Below are 25,402 nucleotides of genomic sequence, written 5' to 3'. Positions count from 1 at the left end.
TGTAGCTCCCCCCAGTGTCTCAGGACTGTCTCGTCAGTCTTCAGTGGACTGAATTTATGACTGCTGCGCCTCAGCTGAGCTTGTATACAGGCCTGATGTATACAATCAGCATGGCTTGATTTGAAAATAATGTGTTTTTCTCATTTAACATACATATATACAATAACAAAGCTGTGTTGAAAAGGACAAACACAAATGATGGACAGTTCAGAGACATTTGTATCCACCGTCATTTACTCTTACACTTACTAATTCAAAATGATAAAGTAGGGAAAGATAAAGCAAACAGTATATGGAAAGTTGCACATCAAAGTCAACATGTGGTTATTACAGTCACTTTTCACTCCAATCAGTGTCTTTGCCGCCAGAGAGGAGTTTCTATTTTTTGGCCTGTTTTTTACACATTGACAGACAAAGAAACATTGAGAGACTCAAGAAATTGTTATTGTAAATACGTTACTGTTCAAATTTCAAATGTAACATGCAACATCTGTTGTTCGTGTACAACTGCAGTGTTTTTCCTAAATAAACCTTTTTGTTTTTCTTCATTATAAACTGTTAGAACGGCATTCTTAACATGCCGTAAACTGTAAATAACTGCCAGATATTGGAAGTTATTCTGGAAAACGGGCAAAAGCACTTACTCACAGGACATTTTCAGGTCCTTTTATGGTTAAAATAAGCACCAAAAAACACATTGGACATTTGGAGGGTTAGGTGTTCAAGGGTTTCAAGAAAATTGGTAAGAAATACAGAATAGGGGAGGTTTGTTGTCCAGTCTGCTGCTCTTTAAACAACATGACTGTTCACTGATCAGCTGTGTTCTGTATTTACAGGACAACACTGCAAACTGTTAACGTTCAGAGGAACGCGCTGACGCGTGACTGCACATATATAAGCATTTCAAAGTGCAACTTGATCACAGAAGTGTGTCTCTGTTTACTGCACGTGTCCCTGTGCTGCATGGGTCTGCATCTACGCAGACGGATAAGTCGTGATCAGGTCGTGTCCCTCTGGTGGTCTCATTCTGGCACGAGCGTGAGCCTCGCAGTACAGCTGTCCCTCCACAAAGAAGTAGCCCTTCTGTTTGAGGTTGACGTCACAGTCGGAGCACACAAAGCAACCGGGGTGACGGTACTTGTCGCGTGCTTTCACCACTGTCCCACTGCAACGTTAGAGAATGCAGTAAAGCAGGTTACTTTGTGATGAAAAGCCTGGTTTTGGTGGCAGCGGTCGAGAATTTGTCACGAAAAATCCATAAAAAATGAGACATTAAACCACTGCAGAATACAGACATGAGGAGAAAGAGATCAAATGGAACTGAGATTGTCTTCTTCGACAAAGAAAGTACATATAGGCAAACAGACACTTCTTTATATGACGACTACTTAAGCTGTTTTTTGATAGTTTGTTGTGTATATTCTACATTTCTACATCTGAATTATTTGTGTACACTCTTTTTTTCTTTTATTTTGAAAAAACGGCCTTGTGTTTTCTGCCCATGTTCTTAAAATATAATAAATACACAACAAATAAAAACAAACTAGCTAGATAAATAAAAAAAACTGGCACCCTATAGTGCAATCTTGAGTGTAGAGCATTAAATACCCTATAATATAACGCTTACATTATGTAAAGTATGTTTACACAAAGGGGTTTTAATTCATCACTACACAGGCCACACGTATGGTATACTTACATATGCATAAAGGACTTTATTGTGCCTGTAATTTTCCTCGCTGCCTTTGTTTGTGTTGATTCATGGAAGGTCGGAATGTGAACCACAGATGATTTGCTCTATTTTTACTCACACAATTCCATTCCCACACTTGTCGCAGACGGGCAGTTTCTGCAGGTTTCCTGTGGGTGGAGTCGCTTTGGTCGTGGGGGCTTTGACCGTCTTCGTCACAATGGGACGTGTGCCTGCACAAACCAGACATAAAAACCACTTTGACAAAACAAACTCAAGCAAACGATGAGAGCGCGACAATAAACACAAAACTCTTCAGGAGAGAGAAGGCGGGGACACTCTTGACCTTTTACTTCCCCAATTCCATTTCCGTTAGCTTTATGGGCCTGCTTCAGCTTCCACTCCGCAATTAACCTTTTACCTCTCAGATAACAAGATGGTGGACAACGGTTATGGTTATGCAACGTGAGGATATCTAATAATGAGGGATTACGTGGGAGGTAGCAGAATGACATTTAGTGCAGATTTAATTGCATGTGTTATCAGATAAGGATTCAGAATCTAAATACTAATATCCAATGAATTATTCAAGCAGCTATATAATCTGTTATAATCTACATCATAATAAACAGAATTAGCGGGGAAAGTGGTTTATCCTACGGTATAGATAATGAGATTAGCAATCTGACAGAGTGAATGACTGATCCTGAAGTGTGTGTGCGGGTGAGGTTTTAAAATAAATTTTAAAGAAATGTAATAATTACAATAATAATTATACTAATGACGATGATGATAAAGTACTTTCTGTTTGTGGGTTTTCTTCAGGATCTGCGGTTTCTTCCTACGGTCCAAAAACATGCAGAGGTGAACTGGGCACTCTAAATTGACTGTGTTTGGGTGCGATTAGGATTACGATTTGGGTGACACCCCCAAGTAACTCCTCAGGCAAACAAAGATGAAAAACTGAAACATAGATAAAAATGTCAGACAGTCCTGTTGATGCTGATAACAATGAGACTAACACATTAATAAACGAGTAATAAAACACTATATATACACTGACTGGCCAAAAGTATTATTTGTAACATATAACTTTCACAATTTAAGCCCGATGAATCCTGGTATTCTCAAGAAATCCATTGATGGAATAATCTGGTCACTCAGTATAGTCATGGTGCTGAACCTGGACCTGACCGACTTCCAACCATAAACAGCTAGTCTAAAAATGTGGCAGTGTAGAAAACAGTGACGTTTGAATAGAAGTAAGGACACTGTAAGATAAATTTTCAAAAAAAGAGAGAAAAAATACTCTGCATAGTAATAAATAACAGTAAATTGTCATAATAATAACAAGCAAAACACTGTTAGATTACAGATCATGTCAATTTGACAGGATGTACCCTGCCTTTCACCCTGTGTATCAGCTGGGATTGGCTTCAGTGGGCCCTGCAACCCTCATGTGGGCAATGAAGCAGTAGTAAACAATGAATGAATGAATTAATAATGTCAGTGATGGAGAAAAAGAATGCGTGTAAAAGTGTGTGCACATGCCCTAACGACCTGAGGATGAAATAAAACTGAAAACTGTTCTGTGGCATTAAACATCCATTTGTTACAAACATATATTCAGTTTTATCGTCACAAAGTGCTTGAACCTAAACTGCTCCCTGTGCAGATAATCCCACATCTGAACATCACAAACTGTGCATCACTAATTTGTAGCACAATCTGTAGGATTTAGTGGCATCTAGTGGGGAAGTTGCATATTGCAAGCATCTGAATTATGCTTCAAACTCTCCAACCATCATATATGAGGAAACTAGTGTGACCTTCAGGTGGCATGAACACCACACTGGGCTTTTGTACACATTTGGTGGTACAACATGGAAGAGGACCTACTCCCATGTAAGGGCTCATTCATTCATTCATCTACCACTTTAACCTCCACATGAGAGTCACTGGGGCTAATCTTAGTTGACATAGTCCAATGAACTTAATCCCCATATGTGCATGATTTGGACTGTGGGAGGAAACCGGAGAACCCGGAGAAAACCCATGCACACACGGGGAGAACATGCAAACTCCATGCAGAAAGACCCTTGTTGTGACATCACAGTTTTCCACTCTTGTATAAAGTACTTCAAAGGGATACCTGAGTAAAAGTACAAGTATCGTACCAGAAAATGATAAAGTATATGATTGTACTTAAGTATCAAAAGTAATTTTCTGATGTAAAATGTACTTAAGTTTTCGAAGTGAAAGTGAGGAATTGGGATGGAGCCATGGTAGCTCAGTGGTAGGGCGAGTTATCTTTCAACTAGAAGGTTGTTGGTTCAATTCCTGGCTCTGCTAATCTATATGTGTTCTCGAGCAAGGCACTTCACCCGATGTTGCAGCGGGTGAAAACTATAATATAAAGCAGCTCAAGACTAGAAAAGCTCTATATAAATACTGACAATTACCAACTCTTCTTCTGATTTTATTTGGTAGTAACGAGTAACAAAGCTCGAGGAAACGTAGTGGATTACGTGCATTAAGTACAGTAACAAAGTATTCTGTTATGTGAGCTGACTCTGCTTCTTTTAACTTTGTCAGGAAACATTCCGCTCATTCCGAGGTGAGGCGGCGCCTGTCTTACATCCACGTCTCTATCACGTATGTGTTAGATACTGTCTGCGGTGGAAGAGGAAGAGCTCACCATCACTGTCAATAAAGTCCTGCAGGGCTTTGAAGGAGCCAGACTGCCGCGGCTCATGAGGCTCCTCCTCGTCTTTCTGCAGCATCCGGTACACGTCAGAATCCTCGATTTTGGTCAGAGTCCTGGGGCTGAACACACACACACACACACACACACACACAGGTTAAGATGACTTCAGGGAACATTGCATTGACTTACAATCATTTCCAGGAAACTTAATCTAACCTTAACCATAATTACTACTGGCCTAATCCTAACCCTAACCTCAACCTAACCTAAGACAAGTCCCCATAATGTGACTGTGTAAACAACATTAATAATACCTGACACACACACACACACACACGCACTCGCACACACACACAACTAATATCAGTAAAATGGTGTCAGAAATGTTGCCATTGTGCATTTTCTTGCTGCTCTTTTTTGTGTGAATGCTTATTGAGCAGAGAAAGAAACAGCTGGTGGAGTAAATGGAGCGAGTAGTGGGAGTCAACAACCTTAAAAGGACAAAACGAGGGATCGTAAAACGAGAAACGCATGGACCAGATCACGTAAAGCAGAGCAAGACAGGATGTTGATAAATGAACAGATTTACATCCCATCATGACAAACTCACAGGCCTTGTCATAATATAAGGTAATGCCACCATGTCCTTTCATAACAGCATTTGTTCACATTACAGGATTCCGGTAAATTGGCCCTAAATGAGCAGAGGGAAACCGACGTTGCAGCGAGCGTGACATGGATTTCATGTGATTCATGTCTCATTAATGAGTTGTGATTTAGTGATTTAGTGATGCAAAGATTCTCTCTGGTGTGTTGTGCTCATATTTTCTCAGTGTGACGCGCTGTCATCAATCAGGCAGCCTAATGAAATCCACATGGCTGCTAACAGCTGACCTGCTACACGGCTCACACCTTCTGGCTGATTCAGCACATGAGTCAGAAAACTGAGGGTTATAACCACAGGAGGAAAACAGTTTTCACAGCTCTGGATATGTGGCTTATGTTCATAATTATAGTAATAAATGATTATTAAGTCATAAAAATTACAAATATATTAGTCTTGTGTATAAGTGATTTTTTGGGGGTTTTGTACGTACTTTAGACAAGGGCCTTGCTGTATGGAGGCCCCCATGTCTCTAGATCAACCAGAACAGACATGTGTTAAGTGTTTTGAAGTGAAAAACCTACAACACAGATGCATAAATATGGCTCAACCTTTATAAACCTTTAACCAATAAAGAAATGTCAGAGAGAATGGTGCGTTCGCGATAAGTCAGTGAGGGTTTAGGCTTGTCCCGATGTTAAATTGTTAGGTGTGTGAGCGCCCTCGTGTGGCCACTTTGCGCACTTCATGGCCACTTTCTGTAAGTCTGCACATTGGTTGAGAAGCCGACTGCAGCAGCAGAAATCTCACTCGTGAACCCGTGACCCGAGCGGTTTAGACACAACGCAGTCTCTTCTGTGACTTGAAACACCGGGGGATTATGGGAAAGAGTTTCCTCCAACACCATAATTTCCAGAAAGACTTCTACACCATGGGTGGCTATGTGGATGATGTTACTACCTAATCAATATTTAATCATAAACACGGTTAAAGAAATTTCATTTCAATGTATTCATAAATACTATCCAAGGAAGAATGTTATTTACTTTCATAGTTTTGTGAAATTGTTCTCTTCTGTGACCCAATCAGCAACACGGGGGCGTGTTTTCCCGGGCGGCTGTGGCTGCAGTCGGACGTACACATTTACCCACAGTTCATAGTGTAGATAACAAAGACAGTCGGCAAACTCGATAAGACGATAAACGTCATAGAATCATTTAACTGACGGAATAAGCGTTTAAGTTTATTTTAAATTTTTACACAATGATGGCCCACCATCCACTCTTTCAGTCAAATAAAAGTCAACAGCATGAAATTAAAAGTCACTAATTTGACTAATTTTGTGACATTTTGACAGAAAGTGTTGTTCCAATCCTGATTGTATTATATTCCTCTGGGACTCAGGTGCAGGTGACATCATCAAACTCTGTAAAAGGTTTAGGGATTGAATGTTTGGGGATTGGGATTGGGCCAAAGAGAGTTTGACTTTAAAGACCTTAAAAATTTAGAATGCAGATTTCTTTTATTATTATTATTATTATTATTATTATTATTGTTCTGCTTTTTTTGTGGAATATGTGAGTTGTTCTTAAGCCACATATCCAGAATATATTAGAAGACCTGTTTACTAAATAACTCATTGTTTGGTTAGACAGTATCAACCTGCATCTGTAACGAGCACAGGAGCAACATGCATGCTGGTGTAGGTAAAAATACCTGACATGCAGCGACGAATGAACAACCTTTAAAGGATAAAAAAGGTAAAGACGATGGATAAACGGGTGAAAATTCAGTTTCCACAGATGATGGAATTCGTTTTTTCTCTTGCCACTGGGATGAAAAGCAGATTTCAAGAGATATAACAAAAACAGTGCATCACCTTCCCCTTCCCTCTAAAACCTACTGTGTGAGCTCAAAGTATAGCTGAGGCTATACTATTCCATTATCTAATGGAAAACGCCAATGTCAATATCATGTGTCAAGTCGTGTGGGTTTCAGAGCATCATGTGATCCGCTCATCGACAGCTCGATGACCAGAAATATCTGTGCAGTGATCAGTCACCTCTCAGGCTTGTGGGGAGCAAAGCCTCGCATCTGACCCTCCATGGCGTCCTGAATGTTGTCTGAGGAGTAAAGGCCGATTGGGGTGTTGTAGGACGCACTGACCACCTGGCGCTTGTCGTCGAGGTTTGCTGCTGCCACGAACGGCTGAGCTTTGCGGTTGTGACCGGTGCCGATCGGTTTAACCTCCTTGAAGGGAACAACGAGAACAACAGCACTGTGAGACAATGTGAGGTGGAGATGTGACGCAAAATGGCATCTTGATATAAACCTGTACAAACCTGTGGTTCTGCCTCCAGATTGATCTTATATGGGTGAGCTCTGCCTTTATCCACAACATGAGGTGACCACAGTCTGGACTCATTCCTGGGAATTAAACACAAGATTTTGATCAGAAAGTCAACTTGACTTGGCCGCAGTGATGTCTCGTGGTGTTATGTTTTCAGGTTGTCCATCTGTCAGCCCCGCTCTTTTTTCTGTGACATCTCGGGAATGCCACGAGGGAATTCTTCCAGCTTTGGCTCAAACATTCTTTCAAGACTGCCAAGGGAATTTGCCACTTTAGGAATGCTCGGAGGCACAAGATGCCACGAGGAAAGGAAGATTTCCCTCAAATTCAAAAGGCCGCACCACACTGTTTTTGAGTTGTTCAGAACTCAGAAATGTAAGAGTGTGCTCACAGCTGAGAGTGGATCAAACTCGGTGCAGATGTGGGAGGTAAGCCAACATTTCCCTCTCTCTCCGAAACCCTACTTTGACGGACATGTTCGCCACAAGTCTTGGATCGTTTCTGAGCAGCACACAAAACAATAGTGCTCACATTTCCCATGTTAATAGATGACAGAAAAAACTATTAAGATAATGTGGTTCTTATTTAAAGGGACATGAATGACACTCTGAAAGTGATCCTGGAGGAAAGTGTTGTGGATGTGCATGTATTAAAAAGCCTTATATATTTGTATAGTGCTTATAAATTAGTTTTTGGGTTAATTTACGGATACAAAGGATATATATATATATATATATATATATATATATATATATATATATATATATATATATATATATATATATACTATATATATATATACATATGTGTGTATATATATATATATACACTGTGTATGTATATATATATATGTATATATATACATATATACACACATATATATATATATGTATATACATATAGACTGTATATGCTGCATTTGTGTACTACAGCAGTCTAGATACAAGACCATATTTAATGGCCTTCAAACATACCACAGAACTGAATCAACAGCTGCCTGATGCAAAAATATAACTATACACACTGTAGTTGCTGCTCAGCTGTTGTATTAAATTTCATGATATTGTGCAGGTGTTGCCTTTACTGTGTGCACCACCTGTCTGTCTGCATACAACCTTTCCACAGTGAGGCAGAGCCTGCTGGTGGCCTCTTTAATCTTGTTCTGGGCCTCACAGTGCAGCATGTCTGTGGCGGGGACTCCCTCGATGGCCACGATGAGGTCACCAGCGCACAGGTTGGCCATGGAGGCCTTGCTGCCGGGGGTGATCTGGAAGAAAGCAGGAAAGAGTGAGGTGCGTCAATAAAGACTGTGTCGCAATGTCAACACTTTCGCTGACGACAATTACGGTGTAAAGCACAATCAGAGGCGTTGGTGTCCGACGGATGTGAAAATGAAGCATCATTTCAATTCTGTTTTATAAACCGAGAGAAGAACACCTTTCTCAATGTTTGCTTTTGATTCCTTCTTGTTTTTGTTGACACACAATATCACACTTAATATTTACTCACTTTCCTAAATTACAGCCAAATAAAAGGTCAGGGGGCGGTGAACTTAAAAATATGTTCCACTGAATATAATATAATCATATTATTAATAGTATATTCTTTTACGTCGACATAAATCGAGACTGAAATGAAAAGACTAATAGACCCTTACAGTGAAAAACTCTTTAAACCTCTTTATGAAGCAAAGACAGCCTAATGTTCGATTTATCCCAGAACAACATGTAGCCAAAAAAACAATCTATGTCTCTATAACCCTGTGTTCAAACAGCCCAGATGGTGCAGCCTGACGAAAAAGCCGAAGTCTGCTTCACATCACAGACACTTCATTTCCTTATACAGTGCTCCACAGCTCGGCCCCTCGGCTTTATGTGTGTTCTATATCACGTTCTCGCTTCTCTCAGTCTCACCTGGCATCAACACACACAAACACACGAAGATTCAGGTCACAAGTGGTCTAAATCCACACATTTGTCCTCCCCGTAAATCACCGGCTGCTCACCGGGGTGCGTCGCCCCGGTTGGTATGCATGCATTCACTGTCTGTCCCCTTGTCATGGAGATAAAATAAACACGCGCTGCCTCTCAGCAAGTGATCACATCCAGATGGAGTGTGTGTGTTCTGCCGGCCAGGAAGTGATCAGGAGAAATAAGAAACCCCTAGAAAGCTAACAAGGTCACAGAAAAGGCATCTTCAAACCGAACCGAACATTCCTACTTACACTGTACAGGTCGTGACCTATATGCCCGGCCTTATTGCATTACATGACATAGGAAACTTAGCTTCAAGGGGATGTTGTACTGAAACTTGAATTAGATCATCTGCCTATAAATAACGGTGGATGAAAGTGCTGAGGGGATGCCTCATGCAGCCAAAGAGGGAGCAGTCATTTACAGAGAAGCATTTGTTGCAGTGCTGCTGTCTGGGATGTTTTACTGCTCTGGTGTCGGTTACCTGAATCTCAATCTTTTTATTGGATTCTTTTGTTCAACTGCAGCTCAGTTGTCTTGTGAAACATTTGCCTTTGCTTAAATAAAAATAATGATAATAATAATAATAATAATAAAAAAAGAAAAATGTTTCCATGATTTGCTTTATTACTTTATTACTTTATACTTTATTCTTGTAATATTACGACTTTATTCTCAGCTCAGCTACTGTTTTCCTGTCAATTAAAATAATATCAGAATACTCATATGACGATACTCATTACGGTATTGAGGAAATGATTTCCGGAGGAATTTAAAATGAGTGAAAAGGGGGTTTGTTTTGACATGGAACGATACATACTAAACAATAAAAGAATATATATTTATAATGTAAAATAATCCAAGAGAAAGAAAAAACTGAAATAATTCAACTTGATATCAAGTGGTGGGCCGCCTGAAATTGATTCGGGGGCCACATGTGGCCCTTGGGCCGCAAGTTTGAGACAGATTAATCTGTTGGGCAACAGGGGAAGTAATGATATGGATAATGATATAAGGGTGGATACATTTTGAATTTATAATATGGTAATTATACATTTTCACATATGTGAAGGTACTAATCTCTTCTCATCTCCAAGTTATAGCGTGGATATGACTTGGAGCATGGTGTTGTTAGAAAATCTCCATCTGGGAAGTGCAATAGTTATAAGTTATCTTTCCATTATCTCACTATCTCTTAAAGACAAGTTAAGCGAGTTTGTGTGTTAAATGCTAATATTTTATCAGATTAGGCAAAAAATAAAATCAGTACAAATGTCAGCCACAAAAACAGTTTAACACTAATTACAACTTCTACTTCTTGCTACCACCTCGTGTCCAAACTTTGTTCCCTTCCTTTCTTCTTCACTAACTTATAATCATAACAATCCACAGCGCTGACGTAAGGAAAGCATTTCATTCCATACACTTGTTGGATGTGTTTACGTCCACTAACACATGTGCACCATTCCTATTATATCAGTTAATAATATATCAGTCGCATGTTCATAACTTGTTGTGCTGCCCCCAAGTGGCAACAAAACTGTGATTTCTTGAGACAGTCCAGATGTGGAGGCCCAAACTTCCCATAATGCAACTCTTTGAGTTAATTCTTTTGTAAATTCACCTGCACAGTTTCAAATTGAGTGTGAAAAAACCTGACAAACTATGCCAAAAATGGGACATTTTGAAAACAACTATCTACTGATACCGATATTAGTCTGATACAGTCATTTTAGACCATTTATGAATGTATGAAGCTGTTAACAAATATTGTTCTCCAAAAAGAATAAGATAAACAGCCCAAATATGACTCAGCTAAAATCCTTTTGTTGATTTTTATTTACATTTTTATAGTTGGTGCATAGTGAAGCATGTAATATATAGGATCCAGTGACTTCGACCTGTATCAGACCGATACTGACCGATACCGCTTTGCATCACTACTATTGACTAACTCTCCTCTACCACTAACCAAAGCAACAGCCTCTCTCTTTCAAAAACATGAGAAGCATAAACATTACGTCCCTGAAATTGTCTAAACACAATCCAATGACAACACACTGTAAAAATGCACTTTGCAGGAAAAAAAATGATTACAAACTGCACAACCCAGCTTCCGTCATTTCATTTCATTCTATCCTTCTTGCCTGGTAAATGTCTTTATCTGTTAAATAACACATGTCTTTAATCCCACTTTTATATTAGAATCAATTTTAAAATCCCACTTTTTACTTATAAAGCTTTACATTTGACCACTTGCTGTGGTCAACTGCCAATTTTCAGCCCCAAATTTGCAATTGATAATGAATAATGAAATGATAATAAAGTTAAATGGGAATTTATTACCTAAAATACCTCAATAAACGTTGCCAGTTTTTAAACCCGGACTGAAAACCCCCCACTTTTTTTCCTTGCCGTTCCCTGACGATGTATAAACGTTTGCAGTTAGTGTTTTATATACGTTTTATATTTGTACAGATCTTTTTCTGTGTGTTTTGTTTTATTTATATTTTTAGTTTCCATCTGTCTGTTTCATGTATTTTTGCAATGTACAGATACGGTCAACTCTGTTGTTTTTAACCGTGTTATGGAAATACATCAAATTTGGATTGCATCGGAAATGACGGTGATTCGGCACAGCTGCCTCAGAGCCACATCACAAACGAACCAGCCGCTTCCACAGGCTCAGCACGGCCCACATGACATGAAGATCAAGTATGCTGATGGCTGACGTGCACGCGTGATAGACGGAGTGCCCCTTTAAGGCTGCTGCGCGCTAGAGGGAAAAAAAAGATGATAATCACTTGTGTTTACTTTCCTCGACAGGCTGGGAACAGTCGCGGGTCACGAGGATGTTCCTGACCAAAAATGGCAGTGCAGGGAGACACTGGATTCACTTGTGCTTAAATAGAGTGTGTGTGTTTTTTACTGTAGCAACAGTTTGACATGTAACATGGTGTTATGCAGACACATTGATGCCCTTTGGGATTATTTTCTCACCAACATTTTACAAGTATATTCTAACACAGCTGCTGCTTGTGATACTTTGACTTCATATGCTTTCCTCTCCTTTTCTCCCCCCCCCCACTCCCCTTCTCTCATCATGCCTCTCATATGAGCCACCAAGTATCCACTAAGTGTCCAGCACCATGTGTGAGGACAGACTGGACTGAGACACCAGTCTGTTAGACTGTTAACTATGTTTCTGTAGTCGTTTCTGAGGTCTTTCCCTAAATATAGATGCACAGAACCATAACAGAGAGGGATTATTGGATCACCTCACATCTGCTGCGGTGTGGTGCTGCCGGATCAAATCCACAAATCTAAATGCTGCCGATGACATCACTGTTTAAATTCAGAATGTTGAGGAGCGGGGTTTGATCCCCCGTGTGTGGCTTCTTCACGGGGGATCAAACCCCATTGTGCATTTGCTGTCCATGCATATGATGCCTCAATCTGTATTTAGGGATGTTTTTGATTGTTTTGTTTACAATTACTCTATAGAGACAAAGCTGTGCCCATGCAGTGTGAATAAAAAGCTTCCTGTAGAGTTGGTACAGATCAGTTTCAGTGTGACTTCAGGCTAAAAAGATACGGCAGCAGGTGTATTAAAAGTAAAGATAAAATAATAAATAAATAAATATAAACAAAACTAATGTATGAATATATGACAATATGGTTAAGTGCACATATTAATATTGCACAGCAATATGATATAGCATGTGTGTGTATATATATATATATATACATATATATACATATACATATATATATACATATATATACACATATATGTATATATATACATATATATATATAAATGTTTTTTGAAAGTGTAAAAGTGGCATGTTACCACTTTAGAGACTTGCAGTGTATTACGGATCAGTAACTATAATCAGTGTGTCGTGGGTTTGGAGAGTTTGCTTCATTGCTGATGCATGTCAGCCTGATATTTACATATTTACTGTACAACAGAAGAAGCACAATATCAATATTTACACCTAACTCATCTCCATTTCCTGACCTCCACCTTCTGGTTATTTCCTTTGAATGCAATCACGTGACTTTGTTTTCTGGCTGCACTCTCTATCAACAGGAAATGCCATATTATTTCCAGGAAATTATCATTTTCAATTGCAGATGATAACAAATTCTGACTCACTTATTTCTTAGCCGCAGCCATGACCTCATTGCTTTCATGAATAACGAGAACTCTTGATGTTTTGAACTTCATCCCTCTATGTCTCCGTTCCACCTGTGTCGACGTCAGTTCACTGTGACGACAAACGGCTTGACTCTAAAGCTAAGGCTCACTTTCCTCTGAACAGCTGCACGACTGTAATAAATATCAGAATAGAGGTTACAACATAAGCATTCATCATTACTAATCACTGGGAAATCCATTCTTCTCTGTCTATACAACTGTCAGCATGAACTGCCTGAATGTGGAAGGAAACTAATTTGTCCAAACATATTAAAGGTGGAAAATTCCATATTTATTTTTCTATGTTTGACCTAAGTCCAGAGATGAATCCAGATGAAATGATTCACATGCTCCACAGGGCTGGAGAACTTTCTTAGCTACATTTTCCATCCTCCTAAATCTCTTCAGTCTGAAATCTACTTGATGAAATGTGTACGGGTGAGTGCACATGTCAGTGTAGTAATGTAAGCTGCTATTTGTAACTAAGCCTCTTGTATTGACTGCGGCACAGGTGCAAACACCATACCACACTCCATACAGACTCTGGAACCCCGGGACACACATTTTCTGATGATTATTAACAGTTAAAAAAAAAAAAAAACATCAAATGTGCTAGGAAATGAAATAAGGCAAATAAGTTCAAATATTTCAATTTAACATTAAATTTTATATTTCTTTATTTATTAATTCACTCACCCTGGAGATGGAGAGGGGCTGGTTGAAGTCCTTTCCTCCCGTCAGGCGAAAGCCCCAGGGGGCTGGACCGTCCAGCACGACAGAGAGTGGCATGACCCTTTATTGTCCACTGCTGTCAGATAACAACAGCCCAGACAGTGAAGTGCACACTGTGGGGAGCACAGTTAAAGAGCAAAGGACTATGAAGTGATGGACGTTTTGTACCATGTTGGGGGGAGGAGGAGGAGGAGGAGGAGGAGGAAATTGGAGAGACCCCTCCCCAGCAGTGAAGTAATTTGTCAGTTTTTGGGAACCGACTCTCCGTTTGTACTCTGACAGCACTTGATCCACATTTTTTCCTGTTGTGTTGAGGACTGGTGGATTTCTTTTTTCAACCACTGTTACTATTTCTGTCTCGCGATAGAAGTCGGAGCTGTGTTTGGACCCACACTGCAAGTATTTGGACACTCAGAGTGAGGATGTAAACCAACCCCTGTCTGAAACCAGCCCTCCCTCGTGGCTTCTCATCCCTGGGAGCTTCGGAGTCAGGCTGGCCTCCTCTCACTCTGGTTGACGGGTCTAGCTGCTCCTGTCCTTATTTGGTCTGGAGGCGCAGCTCCACTTTAAAGCCTTGGAGGTCCCATATGCACATTCCAGCCTCTATTGATCTGGATGGGACCCAGGACTCTCACTCTTGAGCTTCTTAACAGTCCACTTTGAGTTGGACTTTCACATATTATGTCTTATGTCACAAACTACATCATCACGTCTCGCAAGGACGTCCTCCGAACTCACTTACACTTACTCTGCTGACTGTTTTGCATCATCTATTAAAAGAACAAATGGACAACAAACACATGATGGAGTAACGCGTGTTAATCTTTGTCAGCACTGACTTTCACTCTGCGTGAGGCAAGGTTCCATCAAACTAAGGAAGCAAAGTGCCAGTTCAAACAGTACAAATTAAACAAAGCAAACTAAGCGAGGAACTACTTCAAAGTGGGCCAGTTTGTTTATGTAGTAACCATGGCGATCTAAGACCTTGTCAAATAAAGGAAGTTCAAGATAACATACTCATTTGTTTCCGTGCCTATAAACATTCACACACTAAACCTTTTTTTCACTCATGTGAGCCCATTTAATCCAAGATTAGGAGAAAAATTCACAATGGATTATATCTAATTTCTCTTCAACTCACAATGTGACATCATCACGACAATGAATAGTCTATTTAAAACTACTGTGAATGTTCTCAGATATTTATGCAGTATATTCTACAACCAGACACACAAAGTGATGATGGCTAAGCAACCAGACATTGTGCTGCTGGTCAATAAACCAGAGAGAGGAGCAGTAGTGATGGACAGAACTGCAACATCAAGAAGATGATGAGAACACGAGATGCCCAAAAAATACCAAGGGCTGTGAGAGGAGCTAGAAAAGATGTGGGAGAAATGGTGCCAGTGGTAATCGGAGCACTGGGAGAGTGGCTCCAGTAGATTCCAGGTGCAACATCTGAGGTCCACACCCAGAACAGCAGAGTCCTAGAACAGCTAAGATAATCCTTAGAGACCTCTGAAGCATCCAAGCCTCTGGTAGAAAGACTCGAGATTGAGGGAGACACAGAGAATAGACTTGGAGCCTATTATTAATGTACAGAGAGATGGACGAATGAAAATAAGTGAAATACAGTAATTAACCTTTTTTAATTAGCATTTAACATCCGTCCATCCCATGTTCACCTAACATTTGCAAAGCTCGTTTCTCAGTGCATCAAAAACAGCACTCACAGATTTCCTCGTAAGAATTGACACATCACCACCCCCAAGTGTGCGTAGGTGGAACTGTGTGAGAAAGATTGAATATCAATCACCAAACCTCAGTGTGATCAGAGTGGAAAAGGTCAAAAACACTGCAGGGTACCTTAAAACATCATGAGATTTCCTTTTCTGTCATCAGCAAACAAAGCTGCCTCATCAGTTCTGCTGGGGAAAAAAAAGGAAAGAAAGAAAATACTTCATCTACCAGCTGGACTTTATTAGCAACACAGCGCCATAAAGCCATCGAATAACTGCTAAGATACTGTAGAAATACTTATAGGTCCAAGAGTGTGCAGTGACTTTGACATGAACAGGAGTAACATAGATTTACATTGCCATTACATGTATAAACATAGTCAGGAATCAAATGTCTTCCGTCCAAATCTGTTCCTCGTGTATCAAAGGGAGATAAGAGGCTAAGTGAAAGTTTCTTGTGCACACTGTCATGACGTTTTCTCGACTACCTACTGTATGAATAAATGATTACTTTTTTTTTTTTTTGCTTCACAGAGTAAGTTTACAATATACATGGCTATTAAATTAAGTGAGCTGGTGAGTAAGGCAACAACCACCAACTCTACTCCATCTACCTACGTTTACTTCAGCCTTAATACGTCAACAAGTCTTGAAAAAAAAAAAAGAATTAGAAAGAAACAGAGAGGGAAAAGAAAGACCTAATGCCCAGCTACAAAGCAGTCAATAAAGTGTAAATTAGCACCAGTGATGACAGAAACGTGAACAAAGGAAAGGAAACCAATCATGATGGTGGGTGAGAAAAAGCAGACTTTATAAAGCAAGTGGATGTTGGCCATTTTACAGCTCTCATACAAAAGGCTTACAAAAACACCACACACACGCGCGCACACATATATATAAAGTGTTCTCACACTATCTGAAATAGTGTATGATGAGGTGAAGGAGGGTGTGACATGAAAGACAGTGAATAATAATAATAATAATAATAATAATGATAATAAAAAATAATATCTTAAGGTGCTTTAACGTTTGCTTCGTCAGTGTCCAGCTTCTGTGAAACACAAAAATGAAGGGAAAAACAAACAAACATGATCATTCGCTGTGCATGATGAGCTACGACGAAAGAAAAGCCAGTAACTCAAAGTAGTACACGGACACATAAACAGTGACCTCACAACCTATTCACGCTGATAACATGGTTTGAAAGTCGAATGGTAAAAACTGCACTTCCACTTCCTCAAGTTGGTGTTTTTCTTAAACACAATCTCACTCCGTATCTGACTTAAATAAATTCAACATAACATGACACTTGGAAATAATTGACCACAGTCCATCAAATCTCATGTTATTCCTCAATGTTATTCCGGGACAATGATAAATAACAATGTCTCACTGCTGCCATTAAAATGTGTTAAAAAGAGCAACACTTTTCCCTTCCTTTCTAAAACCCAGCATTCGTCCTCTAATAAATATAATAATACCTAAAAGTAACTCAGTAACTGTTTTTACATACACTTTTCAAACATGGCCAATTCCCCCTCCTCCAAAAAACAAAAACAAGATCATGACAACCTGTAGTGGTATAAAATCTGAAGTGAAATTTGAAATGAAACAAATATTCTGTTAAAATCCCACTAAAGTGCATCAATCCTAGTGTGAAGATGGAGATAATCATATATATATATATATATATGTATTTTTTTTATAAATCTAATGTATTAGGTTTAGACAGAAAGCAGAAGAGGTTCAATGATATTTTCCCACTTTCTCATTTGCAAAATTTAAAAATGATCAATTATGATTCGTGATATCCCCAAATATCAGCTAATCAATACACTGGGTAACACATAACATTGATACATGCACAGTCTGTTCCACGTGTAACTCCTTTTATCCGACACTGATGCTGGCTGCAAGCCCCTCCCCCCCATCACAATCCAGACAACAGACCAGCTGACTGACAGAATACTGTTTGTGCATCACTCTCTGCACCAAGTGTCTTTGTGGATATTTGTAATCAAACACTGAAATAAAATGTGACGAGTGTTTTAAAGTTAGAGGATACTGTGAAAGTTGTGATCTTACGGTCGCTGCCTTACACTGTTCACTGTACCGTCGCTGTCTAACGTGAACAGCTGCTGACTGACGCACAGAGTTTAGGTTCTAAAAAAATAAAGTTAAAAAAACAACAACAACATTATCTCATAGAAGTCTTCCATTAAGGATGGCTAGTTAGAGCTAAATGTTCTGTTTGTGTGAAGCTGATGAGCCACACGTACACAATGTGCCACAGGTCTCTGTTGACCGCTTGTTGGAGGTGGGATTCTGCAGGTGCTGTGCTCGCAGCCATGAACGTGTCACTGAAGGGGGGCGGGGTGTGGTGTCACAGAAGGGACGTGGCCAGGGTGCTCATCTGGAATCATCATTATAGCTGCTTCACGTAGTTTCCTGGGAAGGTTCCAAACAACTTGCTCCTTCGAGAGGTCCCTTCAGAAACAAAGAGCAATAAAATGAGATTACTTTAACTTGGCAGTGGCAGCGACTGCCAGAGGCACAATTCTACCGCAATGCAGTCTACAAATGAGCTGACTCTGGAGTTTATACTCGGTTTTAAGATTGTACCGTCGACCAGTTTTAAGGGTCAGAGATCACGATGACTTCTTCAAACACAGACATGATAGGAAAAAAATATGTGGTGAGACCACAGTGCCACCTAATGGTCTCACTCTGCTGATGTTTGCAAAGTACTTCACAGCAAATAACAGCCGACAGACAACTGGATTCAATTGACCTGTAAACTAACTGTATACATGAGCATTACAACATGCAACGACAGGTTTAGGTATCACTTGAGATTGTAAATATACTCGATTACAATGATTATGCAATTTAATACCGTCAGTAAAAGTATTTCAGTGTTGTCAAGCAAATACATTTAAACTGCTCATTTCATTAAAACTAAAAAAAAATTATTGCTGGATTATTATCAATAGTAATGGAACCGCATATGGCACAAGGTTCATTTGAGGGTTTGTGGAATCATTAAGGTTGTAGGTAAGAAAGCAAAGTTAGGCTACATCTATATTTTGACATTTTGATACTTTAATCCACTTTACACAAAACATCTATGAAGTTTAAAGGGTATGTTGATCTTTGGTGGAACTGCAAAAATATGGACTGAAGTACTTTGAAAATAAACAAAGCAATTGTGAAAATTGCATATTTACTTTGTCAATAATGTTGATCGATGTATGAATAACTCACTGTCACGCAGTGTAATGACAAGCATCTCTTGTGTCTTGTAGCAATTATGTCAAGTTTGCAGACGCTAATTCACGTATCTCCTCTCGGTACATCCATCATGTGTACAACAGCATATTTGGATGCATGAACATCTTAATATGTGCAGTAAATTTAAAAAAAACAACAACAACCACCCAAAGTTATCAAGTTAGTCTACTCAACCTCCTCTTACCGACAAACCAGCCATCGTCACATTTCTCCATCACATCGACGATGTCGCTCTCCCTCAGCTCCAGCTCGTCCTCGTTGCGAGGCATGTAGTTGTACAAGACCTGGTATCTGTGGTGGAGACACTGACAGTGAATGGGTATCCATGATATGCTGCACCAATAATGCAGAAAACATATTTACATGTCATGCAAACACAACACATTCACTGAAGGGACATGTTTATACTGCATAGACTGCAGCAGACTGGAGGGAAATATCTGAATTATCACGACTTTCATCAAAACAAAAATCACTTACGGGTCTCCTCCGCCTTGCAGTGCATCTTGTACTAGTCGCTGAAAGAAAGAGACAGATGGATAATAAATCAAAATCAGGCATTTGCTGGTGCGTCACTTTAGGGTTTGAAATGTTTTCATTGAAAGATCTGATAAAATTTCTCTTTTTCATCTTGGAAAACGCAACTATAGTTAAAAAACCCAGCATGTTTTTAAATGCATGTTACAGAGTATGTGGCGATCCGTCATGAATAATAAAGATTTCCTCCATGCACAAGAGTACTGTACAGTAATGGCATGGCTAAATGAAGACATGTCCCCCTACCCTTCGACCTCTAACAGAAGACAGATAGGACCTCCGGGACAAGATGGGGCTACGGGGAGGTTTACCACCAACAACGGGATCCTGCTTAACAGGCAGAAAGACCAGAGGGAACACCTATTATCTTCAACAGTCTGCAACCATCAGAAATGATGCTGAACACAAACGAGCTGAAGGCTAACGACATGCTGTCAAACTGATGCTGTCACCATCACCTTCAACACAGCCACACGCCAAAACAAATCCTCCAAGACACGTCGCAGCACAAATAATGCGAGCAAAACACACTAATTAGCACAAAAAATGTCCTTCACTGGCCACGAATCATCTACAAAGAACTCATGTTAGTGTCCATTAGATGTTTGCGTAGAAAAACATGTAGTAGTCTCAGTTTTGTCAGTATATTTTTGATTAACTCATCGTAGTAAAAAACAATTTCACTAGTAATATCACTACAAACCATACACCACCAAAAGCAAAGCCTTCAAAACCATATTCCAGCTTTACCTTCACCTTGGGAGACCTATGTCCTGGATAGGGTACAGCGGGGGGAGTAGGGGGAGAGGATGGAGAAGTGAGGGGAGGAGAGGCAGGTTTAGGTGGAGACCGGGTGTGAAGTGGTGTAGGCGACTCCGAGTCGAGGAGGGATGTGGCCGGAAGAGAGGGGCAGGGAGAGCTGAAGGGTTGAGGGTTTGAATGCTGTGAGGAGCGGAGGGGAGGTGGCGAGACGGGTGGTGAGGGAGAGACTGGCGGTAGGGGGGACGTTGAGAGGCGAGGGAGGGCTGGAGGCCGAGGGGAGCGCGAGGGAGATGTAAGGACGGTGCGGTCATCGTGCTGTTGTGAGTGTGAGGAAGGAGACAAAGGAGGAGGAGCAAAAGAAGAGGTAGAAGAAGGGGGAGATACGGAGGTGGGAGGAGGACGAATGGAAGGTGAAGAGATGCCGGGGTGAGAAAGTCGTGTCAGGATGGTTGAAGAGACCTCAGCCTACAGAGGCAATGACACACATACATCAACACTGAGGCTGGAACATGAGATGCGAGCTGTAGAAATCCTTTCATTCTGTTGGCTGTTGACGTTTAGAAGGGACATGGAGGAAAAGACTTTTAATAGAATATTGAAAACATACATTTATCTTTATCAGGGAAAATATCTGCCTCGAGAATAGAAAAATACATAAAAATAAAATATAGCACCAATATATGTATGATTTGTGCAATGTAACTAGCATTTTTCTTAATCTTCTGAAACCAATAAGAAATCAGTGATTTTTGGTGGTGTAGGCAACGTATTACTGTTCTTACTGATCAATAATCAAATTACATTCGTTCAGCATAATGCAGATCAAGTAATCTGAGAGAGACTTTATATTCTGCACCTCCTCTAAAATCTGTCTCCACTGTTGGGAAAATCTGGCCTCTGGTGGGAGACTTTCACCCCCTTTGCACCTGACATTAAAATGCACTTGACCACATGCAAGCACCTGAACAGATTGAACAGAAGTGTAAATGGGATCGGTCTCTGCTGCACCCACAACAACTAAGCAGAGCAGAAGTACTCGGTGGCTTTGAGCACAGATAACATGACAGCAATACTGCAACCTGGCAGACATTTTTGTTGTTGCTGTTGATATGGCAGAGCACAGAGCGGGAGGTGAAGTACGTGGGTGACGATTGTGAGTGGATAGCAATCGAATCTTAATATAGACGCAATAATCATAAAAATAATAGCTTTATCGTCCACAGGAGGATCGTCGGGGGTGCTGTGCCAATCTCAGCTGACATGGGGCGATACGCAGAAAGGCTTGTTCCAACAGGGGCTTGAATCTGAGTCTTCTTGCTGCAAAGGCAAGAGTGCTAACCACTACACCAACCACGCGGCCCTAGACACAATAATACCAGGTGTAAATACATGTGGTGAAGCACTATCCGATCACAGAAAATGTATTCTAATGCCAGGTGTAAACAGAGGCTTTGTCCAAACAAAGAGCATTTCAGAGAGACAGCACTCCTATCGGCTGTTCTACTAAGCAGCTTCTCAGATTTATAAATGTTTTCCTCAATGTCCCTCAACTGAGGGAGTTCACACCATGCTCTACCTGTGGACCGAGACTTTCTAAAACTCTACTGTCCTCTTTTTCTTCTAAAGCTTCATCCTCTTCCTCAATGAACAACTCAGTGAATGTCTTCCCCTTGGCTGACGGTGGCCTTTGAGACTGGAACGGTTCGTCGTCTTTCAGAGTTTTTGGCTGTGCTCCCCAGGTGACGGGCAGTGGCTGCATCGCCACAGGCTTGTGAAACTGCACCTCAACACGAACGCTACCAGCTGGTTTACTGGCAGGAGTGAATACCGGAGGTTTCCCTGTCGGCTGATGAGAATCTTCTCTTAACTTAAACCTGCTCTGGGATTCGGTGGTTAGCGGAGGTGGTGGGGAATCTATTGGAGATAATCTTGATAAATTAGCATCATCTGTTTCAGCAGAATCATCCAGGATCAGAGACAATAGCTCATCATAAGGGTCTTTTACTTGTAGCTTAATGTCGGGGGCTTTGGTGCTTTTTTGTACTGGTGCATTTGAATTGCACCACTGTGGAATTTGTGACTTTACTGGCTCTGGGGCTGTGATGCACAAAACCTCTGGCTTAACAGGGTGTGAAATCGGGGCTGTTTCAGTCAACCCCCGGCTGCTGCTGTTGTATCCATGAAAAGAGTCCGGTGGTGGGGAAGTGAGTGAGGAATGAGTAGAGGGAGGAGGTTGCGAGGAAGGCAGAACAGCTGGGGTGTGACCTAAACTAGGTCTTCCTTCCCTAAATGGTGGAGTTCTGGAAAATGTCTGGGGTGGGAGGGCAAAGCCTCTTTGTGTCAGTGTAGGTGAGGGTCTCTTAGCCATCGGAAAAGGGACAAGTTCAGCTGGAAGAGGGGGAGGGGTGGGTGGTGCAGGGGTGGGGGGGCAAGAGTGAGCTGGAGGGGATGCGGATGGGTCCATTGTGAGAGACAGCCACTCACTGGTGATAGTTTGCAGGTCAGGCTTTCTCAACGAGGGGAGAGGGGAGGGGAAGTCACATGTGGTGGTTGATGGAGGTAGATGGTAGAAAGGCTCCATGAAGATAAAGTGAAGGGAAAGGAACAGAGTGTGATTTATAAAAAACTAATACAGTGTTAATCTAGTGTGTTTGACTGGGGAAGTTTGAACTTAAAGTTGTACTCCCTTGTATTTAATATACTGACACAAAATAAACATGTGTTGATGTTGGTTAAAACAAACAATTACAATTGACAATACTGTAACCCCAAATTATAGTCATTGAATAAATCCCAAGTTACTGTATAAAGCAGCTGTTTTTTTTTTATCTTATAAACAGATGACTTATTAGTAATTTGTCACTCTGATATATTGGATTGTTGTCTTGAGCTCTGTCATTACCTTATTGTAATGATTCTCCTACCTTGACGGGCGTACTGCTTGGAGTCCTGATGCCAGGGTGACCACGTGAGTCTGTGTGGTGGGTGGAGCTCTTGGACGGGGAGCGCTTCATGATGTCAACGTAGGACACGGGAAAGATGCCCTGTTTAGTTGTGTCTGGGATCTTGCCCTCGTACCAGTTCTGATCCACCTGCCTTATTACAATTACTTTCTCACCCTACAGACACACGTAAACACACAAAAGAAGCATAAGCTTTTAATATAAACCAAGGATGAAATATAAAAAAACTGTTCTAACTGAAAAACACATGGACCACAGGAAACAGTTACACAACCTCTTGATTCCAAAATTAGAAACAAGTATGTATGTAAGTAAGTATTCAAATATGTGCTGATTTGCACATTTGGTCTACCTTTCTGAGCGACAGCTCCACATTAGTGTCAGCATTGAAGTTGTACCGAGCCACCGCCTCTCCGATCTCTCTGACGTGTGCTGGCGGAGGAGGGCGGATTGGCTGCTGCTTCTCTGCAGATGGCATTTTCTGCACAGGAATGCAAGTATTGTGTAAACAGGCTGGTATATTAAGGAGGATAGTACATTTTTGGCAAAACAACATACAGATTCATAGGTCAGTTGTGCATTTACCTCTACATATGATATGGGGAATATCCCCACCCGTCCACGGTGCTCTCCTTCATACCAGTTGTTATCTATCTGTCTGATGATGTTTACTGCGTCACCTTTTTTAAATGTCAGCTCCCTGTAACACAATATCATTCAAGTATTTTTGCATTTTGACCAGCAGAGCTCACATCATATACACAACATGAACTACACAATATCAGCCCCTAAAGCACTCCAATACATTCGGCCACACCTGTGCTCATGCACATATTTAAAAATAAATCAGTTAAAACCATTCAAATTGGGTTGGAAGACAATAAACCTAATATAAGAAATAAACAATAAGCAAGCCGAGATGTATTGATGTGCAGGTAGAGATCCCTGCATTATAGGTTTAGTTTATTGTGTGTGTGCTATGGGTTTACTCACTTCGCCGTTTGTGCCTTAAAATCATAAATGGCTCTTGCAGGCTGTTTCTGGTGAAGGAGAGAGAACAGAATAAGTTGTGTCATCTGTTTATGGGAGACATGGGAGATCAGAGTGAGAGAGGGAGAAAGCCAGCAAGCAATTTATCAAGTAAAACATCAACGTCACTTCTGAACTGTTTGCAAGTAGGTGTAATTATACTGTGAAAATGAACCTCAATCAAAAAAGATACAAAGCTATTGTCTCATTCATTTTTCTCTGTACTAGAAGAGACCGAGGATTTTGTTAAAGTGCTGCACAACCACATGCTGCGTATCTGTATACCCATCTTCTATTAATGTTGTTAACCTATATCTTAATGCTGGGATTATGATAATCCAGTTTTAATGCTGTACCTCTCTGTCAGGAGTAGGTCTTCTAGGTGCAGGTGTGTGGATGGTGGATTCCATGGTGGAATAACTCCTGGAGACATCCTGGTCTATGATTGGTAAAGACAAATGCCAAAGGTCACAACGATGTTGAAACTACAGTCAGGCCACATGCTCACGATACAAACGTGCTGATGGTACAGTGATGATGCCATTCCGACAGATCAATGAGGGAATGAAAGTTCTGGTCAAAAAGAATTGGTGTGTTTTTTATTTCCAGTCAATTGGAAAAACACAGTCATTCCACTTTTCCCATAAAACATGACATAATGATATAGGAGAAACATGCAATTCTTTACAAACGAACAAAGTCCAACAAAAAAGTATAAAAACAATTTACAAGCAAAGTGCTTGAATGAAATAAAAACTATTGTGGGACAATGAAATGATTCAATAACTCCATTCATGAATCAGGCAAATAAAAGTCCTTAA

At 40.5% G+C, this 25,402-nt stretch overlaps 2 protein-coding genes across 10 annotated transcripts in view; both read right to left on the bottom strand.

Annotated features, from left to right (window-relative positions):
* Positions 1-501: 501 nt before the first annotated feature.
* LOC122771179 (PDZ and LIM domain protein 3-like) lies at positions 502-14,430 on the bottom strand. Its single transcript, XM_044028576.1, has 7 exons — positions 14,225-14,430; positions 8,467-8,618; positions 7,344-7,428; positions 7,064-7,251; positions 4,389-4,516; positions 1,812-1,923; positions 502-1,165 (listed from the first exon to the last, which is right to left on the bottom strand). Exons 1-7 carry the CDS (start codon positions 14,315-14,317, stop codon positions 976-978), a joined length of 948 nt encoding a protein of 315 aa, XP_043884511.1. The 5' UTR covers positions 14,318-14,430; the 3' UTR covers positions 502-975.
* A 1,789-nt stretch (positions 14,431-16,219) lies between these two features.
* Positions 16,220-25,402, bottom strand: part of sorbs2a (sorbin and SH3 domain containing 2a) — a 58,069-nt gene continuing 48,886 nt past the window's right edge. For 7 of the 9 annotated variants that reach the window (XM_044028565.1, XM_044028564.1, XM_044028568.1 and 4 more), the window contains 9 exons: positions 24,938-25,020; positions 24,546-24,592; positions 24,138-24,252; positions 23,905-24,033; positions 23,514-23,708; positions 23,074-23,164; positions 19,771-19,808; positions 19,475-19,581; positions 18,423-18,486 (listed from right to left, as the gene is read on the bottom strand). In XM_044028565.1, coding sequence (XP_043884500.1) covers positions 19,492-19,581; positions 19,771-19,808; positions 23,074-23,164; positions 23,514-23,708; positions 23,905-24,033; positions 24,138-24,252; positions 24,546-24,592; positions 24,938-25,020 — 788 coding nt within the window. In that variant the 3' untranslated portion in view covers positions 18,423-18,486; positions 19,475-19,491. Of the gene's footprint in view, positions 18,487-19,474; positions 19,582-19,770; positions 19,809-23,073; positions 23,165-23,513; positions 23,709-23,904; positions 24,034-24,137; positions 24,253-24,545; positions 24,593-24,937; positions 25,021-25,402 lie in introns of all 9 variants that reach the window. The other 2 variants (XM_044028567.1, XM_044028572.1) reach the window with 1 other exon arrangement.

The sequence above is a fragment of the Solea senegalensis genome, linkage group LG6, assembly GCF_019176455.1.
Source record: "Solea senegalensis isolate Sse05_10M linkage group LG6, IFAPA_SoseM_1, whole genome shotgun sequence".
Taxonomy (NCBI): domain Eukaryota; kingdom Metazoa; phylum Chordata; class Actinopteri; order Pleuronectiformes; family Soleidae; genus Solea; species Solea senegalensis.
Note: the sequence above shows the minus strand (reverse complement) of the source record. Positions and strands in the feature narration are given on the sequence as shown.

Excerpts from the sequence above, each read along its gene's own strand:
- LOC122771179 (XM_044028576.1), bottom strand. The coding sequence starts at position 14,317 with ATGCCACTCTCTGTCGTGCTGGACGGTCCAGCCCCCTGGGGCTTTCGC. Across the intron at positions 8,619-14,224 it reads AGCCCCTCTCCATCTCCAGG|ATCACCCCCGGCAGCAAGGC; the intron begins GTGAGTGAATTA and ends GCTTTCTTCCAG. Across the intron at positions 4,517-7,063 it reads GCTCCCCACAAGCCTGAGAG|CCCCAGGACTCTGACCAAAA; the intron begins GTGACTGATCAC and ends GTGTGTGTTCAG.